The sequence below is a fragment of the Sarcophilus harrisii genome, chromosome 6, assembly GCF_902635505.1.
Source record: "Sarcophilus harrisii chromosome 6, mSarHar1.11, whole genome shotgun sequence".
Classification (NCBI taxonomy): domain Eukaryota; kingdom Metazoa; phylum Chordata; class Mammalia; order Dasyuromorphia; family Dasyuridae; genus Sarcophilus; species Sarcophilus harrisii.
The window spans coordinates 241,543,597-241,561,958 of NC_045431.1; the positions used below are offsets into that span (position 1 = coordinate 241,543,597).

At 58.0% G+C, this 18,362-nt stretch overlaps 1 protein-coding gene across 1 annotated transcript; it reads left to right on the forward strand.

The window, feature by feature from the left end:
• The first annotated feature begins 7,714 nt into the window (after window positions 1-7,714).
• On the forward strand, window positions 7,715-17,720 carry RELA (RELA proto-oncogene, NF-kB subunit). The gene is made up of 11 exons (XM_031943418.1): window positions 7,715-8,113; window positions 8,278-8,304; window positions 8,406-8,557; window positions 8,818-8,966; window positions 9,188-9,279; window positions 10,195-10,326; window positions 13,212-13,316; window positions 13,612-13,824; window positions 16,629-16,709; window positions 16,787-16,867; window positions 17,007-17,720. Exons 1-11 carry the CDS (start codon window positions 8,107-8,109, stop codon window positions 17,588-17,590), a joined length of 1,623 nt encoding a protein of 540 aa, XP_031799278.1. The 5' UTR covers window positions 7,715-8,106; the 3' UTR covers window positions 17,591-17,720.
• The last annotated feature ends 642 nt before the right edge of the window (window positions 17,721-18,362 follow it).

The following is an 18,362-nucleotide window of genomic DNA, read 5'->3' on the forward strand; positions in this document are numbered from 1 at the left end:
CCCCTCTTCAATTACATTCCAGCACATTGATTTTGTGTGAACTCAGAGAACCATTACGTCCGCCACACTAAGTACTAAGTATATGGGACCTAGAGAACCATCATCTCATCAATTCCACTGAGTTAACACCTAGTTTCAAGCAGACTTCTCCAGAGTTGCGGCTCTCTACAGATGTGGGAAATCAGTCCTGCAGAGAGACAGAGTTTCCAGCGATCGGAGTCAATTCTCATCACTTCCTGGGGTCTCTGCTTTTGAGGGAGTTCTCGGGTCGTTCTGACCTCTCCCAGTCTACAATCCAGGCCCTTCCTAGCTCTGACATTCTGTCTTCTAAGCTAGCTCTCAGTTCTGGAGTCTCTTCCCCCTTCCATACTGAAATTCTGGGTTCAATGCTCTTAGAACCCTTACCGTTCTTCCGTTCCCAACCTGGCCACAGTGGAGATGTCATACGCACCCGTGTGGGTCCTTCTCATGAGATCTAGATATGGGGGCCCAAATGAAATTAGGGTTTAAATTGAAGTCTAGTGGCAGGTTCAGGGTACAGGGAGTCAAATAGAGCTCCCCTGCAGCCCTTTGGATTCGGCGCAAGGATACGGAGTTAAATGAGGTCTAGTAACAGCGCCGAGAGTCCCCTGTAAAGGAATTTACAGGCCTGAAAACCTAGATTGATAAAAGAGGTTTATTATGGGGTTTGGAAGTGAGGTTAAAGTCTAGTTAAGGAAATAGGTGAGGATAAAGGGATTAGAAGACACTGGAAACAGGATTCCAGCGGGCAGAGTCCTTAGTGCCAGGCTTGGTGCTGACATGTTTCGACCCTCTGCAAAGAGAGGGCTCCAGCGTGGCTGTTTTATAAGGAGAGATTTAACTAAAGGGGCCCGTGTGTGGAGTCCCAAGTTGACTCCTCGCCAGTGAGGGCTAGAGTTTGCTTGGTGGGAGTTGGGAAACCTGAGCAGATCATTAGAATGGGGGCTGGGACAGCCCAAGTTGGCTCAGATCCGGGTGGGAGCTGGGACAGGCCTGGATCTTGTCCTGGAATTCAAAGGGATGCTTTTGACCAGGATTTGTGAATCAAAGGTCCCCACTTCCTGGATTGATATTATGGGGTTGGGAATCAGAAAGGAATAAATCAATCTAGTTTCTTAAAGGGACCACAACCCGCATCACTTCCCTGATGGAATGGCAGATCCCCGAGGACAAAGAATTTGTTTTTTGTCTTTCATCTGCAATGCCCACAAGATGCCAGGCACAGAGCGGAGTGACTGACTCGGAGGTGCCCTCCGTCTCTGTGATCTGTGCCATGTTTTATGTTTTCAGGCCTCTCTGAATTTTAACATTCTCCGTTTTCTACTGTCCAGCAAGATTTGCCAAGACCAGAGGAAGTGATCCCTCTCTCCCCCTTCATCCCCATCCTGCAAGAAGCATTTCCTGGATCCTTTAAATCCGGTGCCTGCCATCTGTGGGACATCTTCCCTTCATTTACACAGTCGGCTATTTGTACAAAGCTGTTTATATTTTGTCTCTGCAATCAGACTGGGGGTTCCTTGAGGTCAGGGACTTTCCTTGTACCCCCAGCACTTACCACAGTGTCTGGCAAACAGGTGTGGACTAATAAATGCTTGACAGACTCTCAGTAGTAACACTCTGTAGCCTGTCTTTGAAAGCTCCTGACTGACTTGACATCTTAGTCCTCTGTGTTCTAAGGTTTGCTTCCACTTCTAACAATCTGTGTTCTCAGTTTTCTCCCAGGCTGCTCTTGGATACTGTGTGACATAAACTCTCTTGATGTTCCAAGGCTCATATGAGCTTTGACCTCTCCCAAGTCAGACATTCTGTATCTTTCTGGGATCATAGGCCTGGAGCTGAAAGGGGGCCTCAGAAATCAGGTAGCCTAACAATTAGCCTGCAATTACATGACCCTGGAGACCAGGGCACCCTCTGCCATTTTATTAAGGAGGAAATTGAGGTCTAGGGAAGTTAAGTCTCAGGTCTAAGGCAGAATTTGAATCCATGTCCTTGAAGTCCCCAACTAATGCTTCTTCCACTATAGCAAGCTGCCCCAAGGTCACCCTCAGCTAACAGCATTTAGATTCTCCGGTTTGCGGTCCTTGCCACTCTGTTGGATGCTCTAATGTTCCATCTACCTTGGCAGTTCTGGGCTCTAAGGGCCAAGCCAGCCCTGACATGCTGTGCTCTAGGGTCTCTCTAAGCTATAATATTCTTTCTTCAAATGTCCTTCATTCAAAGGTACCTTCTGATACACTTTGTCCTCAGATCCCTCCCATCACACACTAACGGTCTGTGTCTATCCATGCTTGAGATAAGTTCCCTTCAGTTTCCGACATTCCAGAACCATCTCACCTGATGAACAGATTGTGTTCTATGTGCTAATGTCGAGATTTTGGAGCTTTGATAATTCAAGTCCTATCCTTTAAGGTCATTTCTAGCTCTGATAGTCTTTGTTTTAAGTTCTTTCTCAGTTCTCAGTCAATAAACATTTATTAAGCACCTACTGTGTGCCTGTTGTAAGGGTTAAAAAGCCTCTGGGAATAAAGAATATGGCTCAAGGCATATGGAAGGACCGGAGGGGTGGAGGTGGGGCATAGTCCCAGGGGGCGGTATCTGACCCCAGGTACCATGTCTCCCTCCTTAGCGCTCTCAAAGCCTAGCACTCTTCCCTCCTTCTTGGGCCAATCCCGTTATGTTCTGCCTGTCCTGGTTCCTAGAGGACCTCCCCTTTCCCTGGATCCTCAAGGGGGTATAAATATATACTATCTAAGAATAAAGTTCTCTTTCGCTTCACCCCTACCTCCTGGTGGTCTGTCTCTTTGGGATCCAGGTTGGTGCCCGAAGATGGGTAAGTGTGGCCTAGCCGTGCCCGTTGACAGACGGGCATTAAGAGTAGCTCAAGAAGGAGCTACCAGGTTAGAGTAGTCCATAGGGGTGTTAACACCTGGCACTGTGATAAATGCTGGGGATACAAAGAAGGCAAAGGGGCCCTCAGGAAGCTCACAGTCTAATGGGCTTTCCTCAACAGGCAAACAGCTGTACAAAAACACGCTGTACAAGCAGGAAAAAGAGGAAGTAATTAAATAGAAGAAAAGCACTAGAATTAAGAGAGAAAGAGAAAGGCTTCCTGTGGAAAATGGGCTTTTAGTTGGGGACATATAGGAAGTTAGGGAAGCCAGTAGTCTGGCTGGATGATGAGGAGTCTAGTCTGGAGATGAGGAAAACGATGTTCCAGGCACGGGAGGTGGCCAGAGGAAATGCCCACATCCCAGAGTTGAACGGGCTTGTTCAGAGCACCAAAAAGACCAGTGTCTCCAGATCACAGAGTACAAGTGAGAGAGTAAGGCATAAGAAGACTGGAAAGGTTTGGAACACCAAACTGGAATCTGCTTTTGATCTTGGAGAGCCACTGGAGCTCACTGAGTAGGGAATGACATGGTAGGATCTGCTTTTTAGGAAAATCCCTTTAGTCGCTGAATAGAGGAGAAAGGACTGGAGAAGGGACAGCAGGCAGACCTTCGGGATGTCTCCGACTGTCCAGAAGTTTTTCCTTGACAACCAGCCTAAATCTGCCTCTTTGAAACTTTCTTCTCACCTTACCTCCCCTCTAGTTTTCCCTGAACATAGCAATCACATCCCCCAGACTTTTCTTCTGCGGTCTAAATGCCCCCAGTTCCTTCAACTGATTCCACCGTAGCATCACTGCAGGCCTTTGACTGCCCTTCTCTGTGTGCTCTCCAGCTTATCAATGCCCTGCTGATAGTGTGATGCCTGAACTGAGGACACTCCCCCAGATGACCAGAGCAGAAAAGAGAGATGATCACCTCTGTAGTCCTGAGAGTCTAACCCTTCTTCATGCAGCCAAGGAAAGCACTGGCTTTTGGGTTACCACATCACCCTGAGCTTCTCGAGAGCTTGTATTCCAACATGAGGAAAACAACACACACAAAACACATTCAAGTTACTTTTGAGGAAAGGCCCTAGCTTCCGGCTGGGGGGCCAGGAAAAGCCCTGGGTGCTGAAGCTCAGCTTCCAAGAAAAGCCAGGGTTTGACTATGGAGAAAACCTCCTCTGAAGGATTAAGGACTCTGCTCGACTCCAGGAACCGTCACAAGTCCAGAGGGCCAATGAGAAAGTGGGCTGTCTATCGCCTGTCAGAAGTGATAACTTTCCCATGGTGCAGAGCAAGATGAGGCCTGGAAATCCTCTGTGGTTAATCGGTCCAAAGATTGTGTTGCTTTTGTCTTGTTTTATTCGGGGCACCTACTGCCCCCAAAAGAACAGAAAGTAAAGAAGGGTCACTAAAGTAATGTGGATAATGCACAGAAGGGAATAGAATGAAATATGGAGGAGCAGGACAGTTTGGAAAGGATTCTGGTAAAATTATGGCTTTTTCAAATTGTCAGCTATGGTCATGAATCTATGTACAACTTTTTTTCTGTCCTACTCTGTATATGGGAATTTTCTCTCTCCATTTCTCTCTCACACACACAATAAATTCAGAATTTTAAAAGTCAAAAATGAGGCAGAAGAGCATGGGGTTCAGTAATGACATAAGCATCCTCTGTGAGGAGGAGTAAGAAGATGCAGATGTTGGCCTCTGGTGCCAGGAGGGAAGTGCTTTGCAGACAGGCTAGAGAGGCTGGATGGGGTCAGCTTGGGAAGTGCTTGAAACGCTACACAGGGTAGCATCATCAGGGTAACATTAGGGTAACAAGGAGCCACTGGGGTTTTCTGAGGAGTGAATCAGGTTTAGTGTCGCCAAGTCCTGGCCAATCCTGAGAAATCACTAAAATATCTCGGTGCCCAGATACGTCGCTTGGGATTCTAAGTTGAAGTTTCTACTCCTCGTGAACCCAGAATATTCTTGGCATCGAGCTAATCCAGTAGATGAAGTCGTTGGAGATGTGATTTCTTCTTCCTTTCTATGAAGAATTCTGAGATCATAAACTTCTCAGGGCCTTGACTGATAAGGTTCTGAAGATAATCCTTGATCTGGTCAAGGCTTTTGTCCTGGTCCTCAAGTGACCTACATAAATGGCCAGAGTAGTCCATGATCCTATCCTGGCCAAGCCTCATCATTCCTGGGAGGGACGGCCACTGGGAGAACCAAAGAGAACCAAACTTTACACGGTGCCCCGCAAAGGGCCTCACGGACACGGTCCCGTTTTTCCTAATTCTGCCCCTCCAGGGGCTGGCGTTACCTTGGCTGCTCTTTGTAACAAGCCCGATCCTCTAGATTCTGCTAAGGGCTACAAAGTCACTGCGGGGAACTTCGCCACCATAGATGTTGTCTCCCAAACCTGCAATGACGTGACCCTGGAGACCCGTGGAAAGAAACTGTGTTCCTCCTATCAAGAATTCATCACCCTTGTAAAGACACTGGAATGTTTGTCCAGGAAACCCCGGCAGCTGCTGGGGCTTATGTGGCCACCACATAAACGGTTTCATGTGAAGGCAGTCAGCAAATAAACACTTATTAAGTGCTTATTATGTGCCAGCCGGTGGCTAAGCAAAGAGCTGAAAGTTGCTTCCTGACCTCGGAGCTCACAATTTAAAAGGGGGGACAACAAGCAAACGAGCTATAGAGAGAGAAAATATACATGGAAGAGGAAAGCATCAGAATTAAAGGGGGGGGGAGGGCACCAGCCACTGCAATAGTCCAGGAGTGAGGTGATGGGGTCTGCCCCAGGGCGGGGCCCTCTTGGAGATGGGGGTGTATTGACTGTAGCAAAAGTAAAATCACTACCGCGTTGGATATGAATGGTGAGAGGGGGAGGGGATCCAGGATCCCTCTTGGATTTTAAGCCTGAGAGGCTGGGGGAAGGGAAGGTGGGATGGGGGGAGGAAATGGGCTCCCATTAATTTTAAGCCCAGTGGGACCCTAAGGTTAGAAGATGTGATCAGGAAGAGGATCTAACCACAGACAGAACATGGTATGGGGGTGGGGGTGGGGGTGGGGTGATCCTCCCAAACTAGAGAGAATAGAGTTTCAAAGGGAGAGTGACCAACAGCATCCAGGCTGCAGAGGTCAAGGAGAATGAGAGGGCAAAGGCCACAAGAGGTCATTAGTAACTAAGGGAAGAGCAGTTTCCATTATAAGGGGAAAAGAAGAAAGGGGAAAAGGAGTCAGTGGAGCTGTGCAGGGCAGCTGGCCTTTTCCAGGAGGGACATTATAGGCACCTAGTGTACACGCCTTTTCTGGGAGGGACAGTAGTAGAGACACCTAGTGTAGACGCCTTTTCCGGGAGGGACAGTAGAGGCACCTAGTGTAGGCAGTCTTTTCCAGGAGGGACAGTAGAGGTGCCTAGTGTAGACGGCCTTTTCCAGGAGGGAGAGTGGAGGCGCCAGGTGTAGACACCTTTTCCGGGAGGGACAGTAGAGACACCTAGTGTAGACGCCTTTTCCAGGAGGGACAGTAGAGACACCTAGTGTAGACGCCTTTTCCGGGAGGGACAATAGCCTTTTCCAGGAGGGACAGTAGAGACACCTAGTGTAGACACTTTTTCCAGGAGGGACAGTAGAGACACCTAGTGTAGACGCCTTTTCCAGGAGGGACAGTAGAGACACCTAGTGTAGACAGTCTTTTCCAGGAGGGACAGTAGAGACACCTAGTGTAGACACTTTTTCCAGGAGGGACAGTAGAGGTGCCTAGTGTAGACAGCCTTTTCCAGGAGGGAGAGTGGAGGCGCCAGGTGTAGACACCTTTTCCGGGAGGGACAGTAGAGACACCTAGTGTAGACGCCTTTTCCAGGAGGGACAGTAGAGACACCTAGTGTAGACAGTCTTTTCCAGGAGGGACAGTAGAGACGCCTAGTGTAGGCAGTCTTTTCCAGGAGGGACAGTAGAGGTGCCTAGTGTAGACAGCCTTTTCCAGGAGGGAGAGTGAAGGCGCCAGGTGTAGACACCTTTTCCGGGAAGGACAGTAGAGACACCTAGTGTAGACGCCTTTTCCGGGAGGGACAGTAGAGGCACCTAGTGTAGGCAGTCTTTTCCAGGAGGGACAGTAGAGGTGCCTAGTGTAGACGGCCTTTTCCAGGAGGGAGAGTGGAGGCGCCAGGTGTAGACACCTTTTCCTGGGAGGGACAGTAGAGACACCTAGTGTAGACACTTTTTCCAGGAGGGACAGTAGAGACACCTAGTGTAGACAGTCTTTTCCAGGAGGGACAGTAGAGACGCCTAGTGTAGACGCCTTTTCCAGGAGGGACAGTAGAGACACCTAGTGTAGACGCCTTTTCCGGGAGGGACAGTAGTAGAGACTACCTAGTGTAGACGCCTTTTCTGGGACTATGGAACAAAGAACAAAGGAACCTGGCTTTGCGAGGTAAAAGGAAGGTTTCTAGGTCCGAGAGGCAGGGGCCGGGGCTAGCCCGGAGGGAGTTTCTTCCCGAACTCCCAGGACACTCAGCGGCGTCCAGCGGCTCAACATCCGAGACCGACGCCGTTTGTGCCCCCCCCTCCCCCGTGTCGGCCTCTGCTCTGCCGCGCCCCCTGAGCATCACGGGGCTCTTCCCTGGGCGTCTCCTCCCTCGTTCCGGCGGGAGCCGCGCTTTGCGCGCAGCAGCTGTGGTACAAAAGGCGGCCTTCCTTCCCCACCGGCTCTGGGCAGTGCTCTCACCCCTCCGGGAGCGTCAGGGGCCACGTGCTTCTCGCAGGCGCATGACGTAAGCACGTTGCTGCGTCGCGCTCTCCGCCAATCAGGGCCGCGGCCTACTCTACCCGCCCCGCCCAACCCGCCTTGGGTGGGAACTGGGTCCGTGACGTCCGGCAGAAGCGATCTGAAGAGCCGAAGAAAAAGATTACACTAAAGCCCTGTGAAGCGGCCCGGGGTTCGAAGGCTCCTTGCCCCCCAGGGCCTTGCCCTGCTCGGCGGCGACTCCCACGCGCCTGCGCACTCAGTCCGCCCCGCCTCCGCCGGCGGGCGCGCGCCGCGCGCGCGGCCCGAGAGGCTCTGGTGCGCAGGCGCGGACCCGCATTCCGAGGAGTGACGCCGCGAGTGCGCGCGGCGCATTTCCGCCTCTGGCGAATGGCTTGGGCGTAGGGCGCGCGCCGCGCCGCGGGGGCTCCAGCTGCGACCCCGGCCCCGCCCCCAGGACCCCGGCCATGGAGGGTGAGCCTGACCTCTGACTGCCCGGGGAGGGGGAGGACGGGAGGGGCCTGGGCGGGCCGGCCGAGGTCTGTCTGACCGCCCCCCCCCCCCGGGGCGGGGCGTGGGGGGTGGGCCGGGAGGTAGGCTCCTGACTCAGTTTCCCCTGTGCCCCCTCCTCATTTCAGACTTGTTACCCATGATCTTCGCTTCGGGTAAGTGCGGGCGGCGCTGGGGGGGCCGGCGGGTCCGGGGGGAGGATGGGGCCCGAGCCGCAGGTCCTGAGCCCGGCGCGTGCGCGCCCTCCGCCCCCCAGATTCGCCCCCGGCCCGGGGCCCCTTCGTGGAGATCATCGAGCAGCCCAAGCAGCGGGGGATGCGCTTCCGCTACAAGTGCGAGGGCCGGTCTGCGGGCAGCATCCCCGGGGAGCGCAGCACGGACACCACCAAGACGCACCCCACCATCAAGGTGAGCCGCGGGGTCCCCTCCCCCGGGGGGCTGGGTCAGGAAGCCCCGCCCCCGCCCCCGGCAGCCCCATCCTCCCCGGCTCCCACCACAGGGCACCGGGTCAGGGAACCCATCCAGCATCCCCGGCAGAGGGGGCCGGCCCTGGGGAGCGCCCCCCTGAGGGGAGCAGCGCACAGAGCCCCCGCCCGAAGCAAGCTCCCAGGGTGACGCCGGGACCCCGACCTCTGCCTTCTGGGGGGTGACTCAGCTTCCCCCCCCAGATCAATGGCTACACAGGACCGGGAACCGTCCGCATCTCGCTGGTGACCAAGGAGCCCCCCCACCGGCCTCACCCTCACGAGCTGGTGGGGAAGGACTGCAGGGACGGCTTCTATGAGGCCGACCTCTGCCCTGACCACTGCATCCACAGGTAAGGGGGAGTCGGCCACGCAGGCCCGGGCACGGCCGGGGCCAGGCTGGCGGCCTAGGAGGGGCTCGGGCCGTTTGGGGAAGGGGGAGCCAGGAGAAAGCAGTGGGAGTGGGCCCGAGCTTCGGCGGGAAGAACCGGCGGGGGTTTCTGGCGGAGGACCGGACGGGGCTGGGCAGGCCCTGGGCGGGAGGCCAGGCAGGCTGACGGCTGTGAGGTGTTAGCTTCCAGAACCTGGGGATTCAGTGTGTGAAGAAGCGAGATCTGGAGCAGGCCATTGCCCACCGCATGCAGACCAACAACAACCCCTTCAATGGTGAGAGGCTCCTTGGCCAGCGTGGCCAGGGCCCCAGCAGCCCAGCCCTGCCCCCATCCCCCCAGCTCCTCGTCAGTGGTTCAGGATCCTTCTAACTGCACTTTTGACGCTTCTTTCTCTTCCTTCTAAGTGGCCCTTTCCTCCTGGCAGAGCAGAGTCCGTCCCGGGGTCCTCCCCCGCTCTGCAGGGGGCCAAGCTTGGATGCCCCTCCCAGCCCCTGCCCGCCGCTCATCCGCTCTGGTCTTGGCTCGCTTCGGGGCCTCTCGGGCTCCTGGTTTCACTCTGCGCCCGCCCCCCTGGATCTTCCCACCTTTCTCTGGATCTTCTTTGTGGCCGTTCCCCATCGCCGAGTCAGCCCCCGCTGACCTTTTCGGCTCTTCTCTGACTGAGGGCCCCCACTTCCTTAAAGCAACGAGAGCTGCTTAGAATCGTTGGATTCTATCAGGTCTCTTGCTTCTCTTTGCCTTCTTTGGGAAATCTTCTCCATCAGCTCCCTGGGACAAAAGCTGTGACCCATTAGTCTCTTTTCTTGCTTCCTTGTGAATTAAAACCCAGAACGGCCGGGTCACTTCACAGCTCCACCAACAATGCACCAGTGTGCCCGTCTTTCCACGGCCTTTCCGTGACTGAGCTGTGGCAGGTAGCTCTCGCCTCTTCTTCCAGCCCCTCAAGTTTCTATTCTGCCTCCCAGCAGCCCCTCCAAGCTAGTTGACTCTCTGTCAGAGAGTCGCTTTCTGGACTTTATAACATGCACGTTTTGAAAACGTCTTTTTGCCTTTCTCAGCTGCCTTGTCGGCCTAGCCTGGGCTTCCCTGCTCTGTTGCCGTGCCTCCTTGCCAGTGTCACCCAGCGATGCTATGTGGCCCCCACTCTGTGGGGGCCTTGTCACCCCGTGACCCTCCCCTATTCCCACAGTGCCCCTGGAAGAGCAGCGTGGAGATTATGACCTGAATGCAGTTCGGCTCTGCTTCCAAGTGACCATCCGGGACGCTGCGGGCAGGCCCCTCGTGCTGCCCCCGGTCCTCTCCCATCCCATCTATGACAACCGTGAGTGGGGGCTGGGGAGGGCTACGACTGGAGGGAGGGATGGGCAGCAGACTCAAACCTGTTAGTGAGCTTCTGCGGTCACTTCAGTCCGCCCTCCCACAGCAAGGACCGCCTGGTGCCTTGGGTTGGGTCTCCGAAGGCATGTGCGCCTTCCCGAGAAGGTAACTAGAGCGCCCAGTGGGCTGGGCTGGGCAAAGGATAGCTGGGCGGAACGCTGAGGACTGGCGACAAAGCGGGCGGCGCTTCTAGCTGGGGCTCTGCGAAGACTGCATTAGCAGAGCCCCGAAGGGCATCAGAAGTGCCCTGAGCCAGGAGACCTGGCCCCTGTGGCCAGAAGGTAGATAATGGGGGAAGGTGTGAAAGGCTGGGCCAGAACCAGACCGGGCAGGTTCAGGGAGGCTGATTTTCTCCCCTTGGAAAAGCCTGGGAACACTTGTGCTTTCTGGGATGGAGGCTGTGATTGGAAAAGGAAGGGTTTGGAGGCTGGATGTCGGACTCCTGGAGATGGAGTGAGCAGATCTCAGTGTGGATGGGGCCGGGGTCACCATGCAGACGAGGCTCTAGATTGGGCAAACTGGAAGTCATGTGAAGAAGAGAGTTTAGGGGTGAGATTTGAACCCAGGTCCCGGGCCCCAAAAGCAGCCTTTTGCCTTGTACCATCTGCAGGGGATAAGATTTCTGCCTAGCTCTGCCAGAGGGTCCATTGGACCCGAAGCAGTGAACAAGCTCCTCATGGGAATTAGGGCTGTGCCAAAGGAGCCTGCCCGGGGCCGGCTGACCAGGCTCTCTCCGGGCACTCTTGTCATGTAGGTCCAAGGGGCCTCTGAGGTACCTTCTGAGGAGGACTTGGGGCTACTGGCAGAGTGCAGAGAGAAGGGGACGCATATGGGACCCATGCCAGGGGCCAGGGAGAGGCAGGGAGAACGCTTGTGTCAGGAGCTCGGGGCCCAGGGGCTTGTGGGGAAGACATGGGTGGAGCTGGAGGATGGGGATTCAGAGACATCGTCTGGATTGGGGGCCTTGAGTTAGTGGGAGCAGTAATATCACCACAAGAGACAGAGTAAAGATGGTCCAGGACACTCATGCTTAGAAGAGCATAGGCTGACAGGCCCCAAGGAGGAAGAGGCCAAGGGAGGAGAGTGTCCAGGAGCGGATCTGCCCCCGGGGAGGTGTGGACTTGGATCCAGCCTCCAAGTCTCAGCAGCTGAGCGGGGCTGGGCAGACCTTAACCTTCCGAGCTCTCCCGTTGGCAGTGTGAGATTGGCTTCGACTGGATTCTCCCCCGGTCCTTTCCGGCCCCAGATCTGGGATCTGCTTAACTACTTTGTGCTGGGCTCGGTGCCGGGCCTGGGGATGGAAAGACAAGGCCCGAGCCCTTGTGCCCTCAGAAAGCTTACACCTTCTGTGGGGAATAGGCGGCATCCCAGCTTCTATGCGGGGCACAAACGGGTTACTGTGAGGAAGAGGGGAGCTGGGATTTCAGGAGGAACTAGGGGTCAACAGAGGGGTACAGACCGGGCCAAGAGGCAGAGGAAAAGAGCAGACAGAGCCTGTTGGTGGGGTCGGATGAGCCTGAGCCTTGGGAGCCGTGAGGAGGAACCCGAGAGACAACCAATGGGGAGAGGATAATTACGGGCCAGGGGATGGTTACGGGCCAGAGGCTGGCTGGTTGTGGGGAGGAGGGAACAGACGGGAGAACCGTGGTGGGGTGAATCCCAACAGGACTTGGCAACCAGTTGACAGTGTGTGGGGGGGGAGGGGAGACTGGCAGGCGGCTCCAGTATTGAGAGCCTGAGGAAGGCGAGAAGCAGCCCCCTTCCTTCCCCCCGCCCCCCCCCCCCCCCCCCCCCCCAGCAGTAGTCAGGCGAGGTAGGACAAGGCTGGGAATTGCACTTGGGACTTGTTTGCGGTGTCTGGGTTGGAAATGCCCAGGAGGCAGTTTGGGATCCAGGACTGAAACTCAGTGGAGAAGAGTGTAAATGAGGGCCGGACACACTGATTGAGGAGTAAGCAAATGGAGACAGCGCCCCCCATCCGAGCTGCTGAGATCCCCTGGGGAGGGGTCACGGCAGACACAGTCACAGCCGGGAGGAGACTTGGGGGGGAGGACACAGGAGCCAGCCGCTCCATTCTCTGCCTGTCACCCAGTGCTCAGATGGCGCTGCGGCCTGGGCAGCCCCCTAGGGTACAGGTACAGAGAATGAAGCCTCCTCTCTCTCCATGAGCTTACGGTGGGAAGGGGGAGCCCAGAAATCTGCAGCGGAAACCCAGGACCAGAAAGGCATCTGCAGAGCAGCTGGGCACGGGGAGCTTGGAGAGCTGACGCTGCTGGGCTCTGCAGGGCACTCGAAGGTTGCCACAGAGCTTCACAAGTACCTGATTCCCACAAAGCCCTGGGAAGCAGCCCCTTCACTGAGTTACTGTCAACCCACTGGGACAAATCAGAGCCAAAGGGAAAACCTCTGGGAAGGAGAAAAAAACCAAAAAGCAGCGAAGCGGCATGTGCTGATTGACATTCAGCCTCCTTGGATCTCTGGATGCAGAGGCTGGTTCTGTCCCGAGGCTCCTGGGGATGCCTTGGATCCCTGACCCACCCAGAAGAACCGAGCCTTTCGTAGTAGATCATCTCAGGTTCTGCTGTCGCTGCGTCCAGTGTCTTCCTGGTCCTATTCCTTTCTCTCAGTTCCCATCAGTCTCTCCAGCTTTTCTGTGATCAGCCTGGGTGTCATTTTGTATAGAACAGCAGTGTTCTCGCGCCTTCCCAGACACAGCTTTGCTTTTTGCTGCCAGAGAAAGCTGGGGGGCAGGTCCTTTCTGAGGGTGACGTTGGGGGACTGGGGCTGCGGCTTTGCAGGGAGCACCTCTTACTCTCTCTGTACCCTCAGGGGCCCCCAACACCGCGGAGCTGAAGATCTGCCGCGTGAACCGAAACTCGGGCAGCTGTCTGGGAGGGGACGAGATCTTCCTCCTCTGTGACAAGGTGCAGAAAGGTTTGTGTGGGCCTGGGGGGCGTGGCCAGGAAAATGGTCTCTGGCAGGGGGTGGGCCCGGACAAGGGGTGTGGCCAGGATGGTCTCTGGAAGGGGCGTGGCCGGGGATGGGCCTGGGCGGGCATGTGGGGCGTGGCCGGGGTGGGCTCTGGAAGGGGCGTGGCCGGGATGGGCCTGGCTGGGCAGGTGGGGCGTGACTGGGGTGGGCTCTGGCAGAGGTGGCTGAGGGTAGGCAGGAGAGCGGGACCAGGGCGGGCTCTGGCAGGGGCCGCCACATCTGGGCTTGTCCCCCACAGAGGACATCGAGGTGTGCTTCACGGGCCAGGGCTGGGAGGCGCGAGGCTCCTTCTCGCAGGCCGACGTGCACAGGCAGGTGGCCATCGTGTTCCGCACCCCGCCGTACGCAGAACCTGCCCTGGCGGCGCCCGTGCGGGTCCACATGCAGCTCCGGCGCCCGTCCGACCGGGAGCTCAGCGAGCCCATGGAGTTCCAGTATCTGCCGGACACAGGTACGGGGCAGGCCTCTCTGCCAGGGGGGCCCCGGTTCTGGTCTGGGGCTGAAGGAGCCTTCTGCCAGCCCTGGGGCCCCTTCCCGGGGCATGGCCATGGTCCTGGGCAAGCTTCTCAGCCAGCTGTGCAGGAGAGTTGGGCAGCCCCAGCCTCCTCATCCTCTCTCCTTCCTCATCCCCCAATCTCCACACTTTGGGGAACACCCCCCCTCCCCAGATCCAGCCACCTCCAGGAGCCTGCTTTCCTCCCTCCATTAAACCCATCTCTCGCTTCCTCTGCCAGGAGGCCCTGCCGCCTCCTGGTAAAGCCCCGGCCCCTCTGGCATCGGGGGTTCTCAATCAGTCGACAGCCGCCTGTGCCCGGCAGAGACCGGGGGAAGCCGCCACTGTGGCCGTTTGCTGTTTGGGGAGGAGGGAGGTGCAGCCCTGGGGCAGGCTGGGGGGGTGAGCTGTGGGAGCCCCGGGGGACACACGAGGGCCTCTTCTCCGGGCGCCGTGGGCCGCAGTGGACAGGAGCCTTTTGGCACCAGAGCAAAACACGTAGGGTTAGGAAGGAAGCTCACAGGAAATTGGAACTTTTCCCAACTAAGTCCTGGCTCCAGGGTAAGGAGCGCTATCCCAGAGGCAGTGGGGAGTCACTGGAGTTGTTGAGCAGGGCAGGGAGCCGTTCAGACCTGCGGGCACTGGAGGAAGGCCGCATTGATGGCTGATGGGGACGGGCTGGAGCAGGGACACTGAGAGCCGGCCGGGATTGGAGACAAGGGGGACGATGGGAGAAACGGGCTTGGAGGCTTGGAGGTCCTGCTGATTGTCCGACTGGGACTCCCTGGCCCCTGAGCTTGGAGCAGCTCCTCGTTCACACCCTCCGTCTGCTTCCCCAGCTCTCCCCCTTTTGCTCTGCCCTCCCTCCTGGGGAGGTCCCCCCAATCCTAGGGACTGGGTCTGTCCTTCCGGCTCACCCTGAGTCTGTCTGGGGAGGAGCGTTCATCTCATTCAGCTCCTGTGGGAGGATCCCCCCACTGGCTCTTGAGGTTCCTTTCTCGGTTCAGTCGGTCCAGGAAGGTTTCCCTCGTCGGGGTGACATCCCCAGGTTCGTACTTGTGCCGCAGCAAGGACGTCAGGATGGCTTCCCCTCCCCACTTCTTGCCGCCTGGTCTCAGGTCACCCTTGGTCCTCTTGGTCACTGTCCAGCGTCGTTCCACTAGTGCAGGTGGAGGGGTGGGGAGGATGGAGGCCGGCCTCCCCCTTTGGATACTGGGCCGGGTCGCCTTGTGCGTGGGGTCCTGAGCCTCGGAGCCTGCTGCCAGGCTGCTGAAGCTGGGGGTGGACTTGCCGTTTTGGGGGCGGTCACTGCGGGGACGATGCCCTCGGTTCTGTGGCCGTCCTCTCCTCTCACTTGTCACCTTCCCGAGTCCTGCTCAGTCACGGCGTCTCAGACTTCTCCTGGTGTCCAGGCCAAAGGCCCTCCTGTCACACCTTCCCTGTGGGCAGGGACTTGAAGTCCTGCTGCCCAGGGAAACCTCAGCTGCCCCTGAAGTTGGGCCTCTGGCCTGGGCTCATGCAGAGAAGGAAGTGCGCGCAATTGTGTGGCTACTTTTGATCCACTTGGTCCTTATCTTCCATCCTCTCCCTCACGCTCGCTCCCCCTCAGCCTCGTTCGTAAAACGCCCCCAGAGCAGCTGTGGCCCTCGGTCTCGGGGAGAAAATTGTCCTTTATTCTCAGGACTCCGAGTCTGGGAGGCGATGGCGGCACGTGCGGGGGACTTACGGGAGGCAGGGGAGAAGAGAGGTGCCAGGTAGAGGCTGCAGCCCCAGGCTCACCCGCACTATGGGGGCCTCCCTTCCTCCTGCTGCTTGCCTTAGGGAGGCATCATCTGCCGGGTCTTGCACCAAGTAGATTCTGAGTCAGGCTCGGAGAATCTCTAGAACCCAAGGCTGGGAATGGCAGGACCTGGGACCCATTGGAGGCTGGTTAACAGACAAGGCAGGAGGGACATTGGAAGGAGAAGGGAGGCTGGGGTGGGGGGAGGGCACAATCAGGTGGTTCCTAGAGCAGCCTGCCTAGGAGCGGGGGAAGCTCTCTCCTCTTCCTCCTCCTCCCCTTCCTCCTCTTCCCTGTCCCCTGCGTCAGTCCTCCTCAGGCTCTTGGCCAGGCCAGGCTCCGTGCCCCCTCCCCGGGGCTTCCTGCCGGCTCTGTCCTCTCCTCCCAGGGCTACTCTCTTGGCTTCCTATTTGCCTCCACTCAGTAATTCCGGGGAGCTGGCGCTCCGGCCCCATCTCCACTCCCTGCGGAGGGCCTCCGGGCACCCTAAGCTCTGCACGGCCAAAGCGCCAGCATTGCTGGTGTGAGCCCAGGTCCATTCTGGCTTCTCACGCCTTCCCCTACAAGTCCCGGCGCCCTCCACAACATCCTCCCATCTGACTCTGTGGGCCACCCCACTCTGGGCGCCCCCTGGCGGTCCGCCTCGAGCCGCTCTCCTCCCCATGGGCTGGGTCCCCCCTGCTCTAGATTTGGGGGTGAGCGCCTTCCCCAGCATCTCAAGCCCCTGGGGATTTGGCCTGGCTGCACGGCACAGGTGCTAAACCCCCAGGGGGTGATGTGGGGGGCACAGGGTAAGGAGACAACTTTGGAAGAGCTGCAACTGTGGACAAAGAGGAGCAGAATGGGGGCGCTCCCTTCCCTCCTGCTTTCCAGGCCTCTCCTCCTTGGGAAGGTGGGGTGCAGGCCGCGGGCCTGCATGGGTGGGGGCGGGGGGCTGCCAGAGTGGGTCGCGGGATCCAGTGAGCCTTTCTCACGCCCCCAGACGACCGCCACCGGATTGAGGAGAAGCGCAAGAGGACGCTGGGCACCTTTAAGAACATCATGAAGACGAGTCCTTTCACCGGTGAGTCCCACAGCGGGCTGGGGGTTGGGGGCAAGGCTGGGGGGCTCTGCGGGCTAACTCGGCCTCTCCCCCCGCAGGCAACTCAGATGCCTGGGCACCTCCCAGGCGCATCGCGGTGCCCTCCCGCAGCAGCACGGCCTCTGCCGCGAAGCCCCCGGGTAAGGGTCCCTCGGACCGTCCTGGCTTCTCAGGAAGTCGCTCTGGCGGGGTGGGAGGACACCCCTGGGCTGTAGGGTCCCGGCCAGGAGGAAGGACCCAGCCTTTGTCGCTCATCTCTGTCTCCCTCGCTCCCCACAGGTGTCCTCCCCGGCCTACCCGCCTCTGTCTCCCAGCCCTACTTCCCCCCGTCCCTCAGTACCATCAACTTGGAGGAATTTTCTCCCATGGTCTTTGGCTCGGGTCAGGTCCCGGCCCCAGCCCTGGCCCCTGCCCCCCCCACTGCCCCCTCCTTGGGCCCGGCCCCAGCCCCGGCGGCCCCCGCCCCGGCCCTGCCCCAGCTCCCCCAGTCCGGGGAGGGAATGCTGTCCGATGCCATGCTGGGCCTGCAGTTTGATACCGATGGGGACCTGACCGAGCTCCTGGGAGACCCAGACGGCACCTACGCCAACCTCGCGGCCATCGACAACTCCGAGTTCCAGCAGTTGCTGAACCAGGGGATCGCGGGTTCCCTTGAAGGCCCTGGGCCCTCAGGGGAGCCCATGCTGATGGAGTACCCCGAGTCCATCACCCGCCTGATGACGGGGCCTCAGCGTCCCCCTGAGCCCGGCCCGGCCCCTTCGGGGCCCTCGGGGCTGGCCAATGGTCTGCTGGGAGCGGATGAAGTCTTCCCCTCCGTGGGGGATATGGACCTACAGGCCTTCCTGAGTCAGATCAGCTCCTAAGAGGGGCTGGGGGCCCGCGGGGGACACGCTCCACCCGGAACACCCCGATGCTGCTCCCACCCCCTTGAGCTTCTCTGGGGACGCTGTCTCGCTGGAGTGGGAGGAGTGAACCCTATTTTATACTATTTTATCCGCAGTCTCTCTCTGTTTTGGAGGTGCTTAAGTAAAAGCATTAACTCCTGAGGAAGGGGTGTGTGGGGGCTGGGGGGCTCTTCCCCTTCTCCATCTCTGCCTGCAGCTCCCCCCACTGGTGGCTCCTTGGACCCTGGGGTAGAGGGCTGTGCGACAAGGGGCCCATGTGGGTCTTCTCCCCCCCAGTGGGGGAGCAGGGTTCATCGGGGGCCCCACCCGGCCCTTGGGTTAAATTATGGGCCAAGTTCTGCCCCCTTCCTTTCTCTCTGCACCTGTCACCAGCATCCTTCACATGTAGAAGGCTCCGGGGCCACCCTCACCAGGCTTTGGGGGCAGCCTGGGCCGGGCCCCTTCAATCAAGTGCCTTAAAAGGGGGGGGGGGCGGGGCGGTGGGGGGGCTGCTGACGCCATGTTCTTTTTACCCTTGACTAATAAACCCTGTCCAAGCCCTCGCGTGTGCTGGCTCTGCGGAATGGGGGGGGCAGCCCCCATGGGGAGGGGGGGTCCCGGCGCCCCCAGCGGGGTAGCTTGCACAGGGGTTTCCCCAAGCCGCGGTTTGTCCCGGGGTGTCCCATTCCGCTACGCTTCCGGATCCTGGAGCTGAGTGACAGCTCGGCGCACGCGCACCGCTGGGCTCGCA

Bases quoted from the DNA above. Each gene is read 5' to 3' on its own strand.
- RELA (XM_031943418.1), top strand. The intron at 8,305-8,405 runs GTAAGTGCGGGC...TCCGCCCCCCAG, and splicing joins ACCCATGATCTTCGCTTCGG to ATTCGCCCCCGGCCCGGGGC. The intron at 13,825-16,628 runs GTACGGGGCAGG...TCACGCCCCCAG, and splicing joins CCAGTATCTGCCGGACACAG to ACGACCGCCACCGGATTGAG.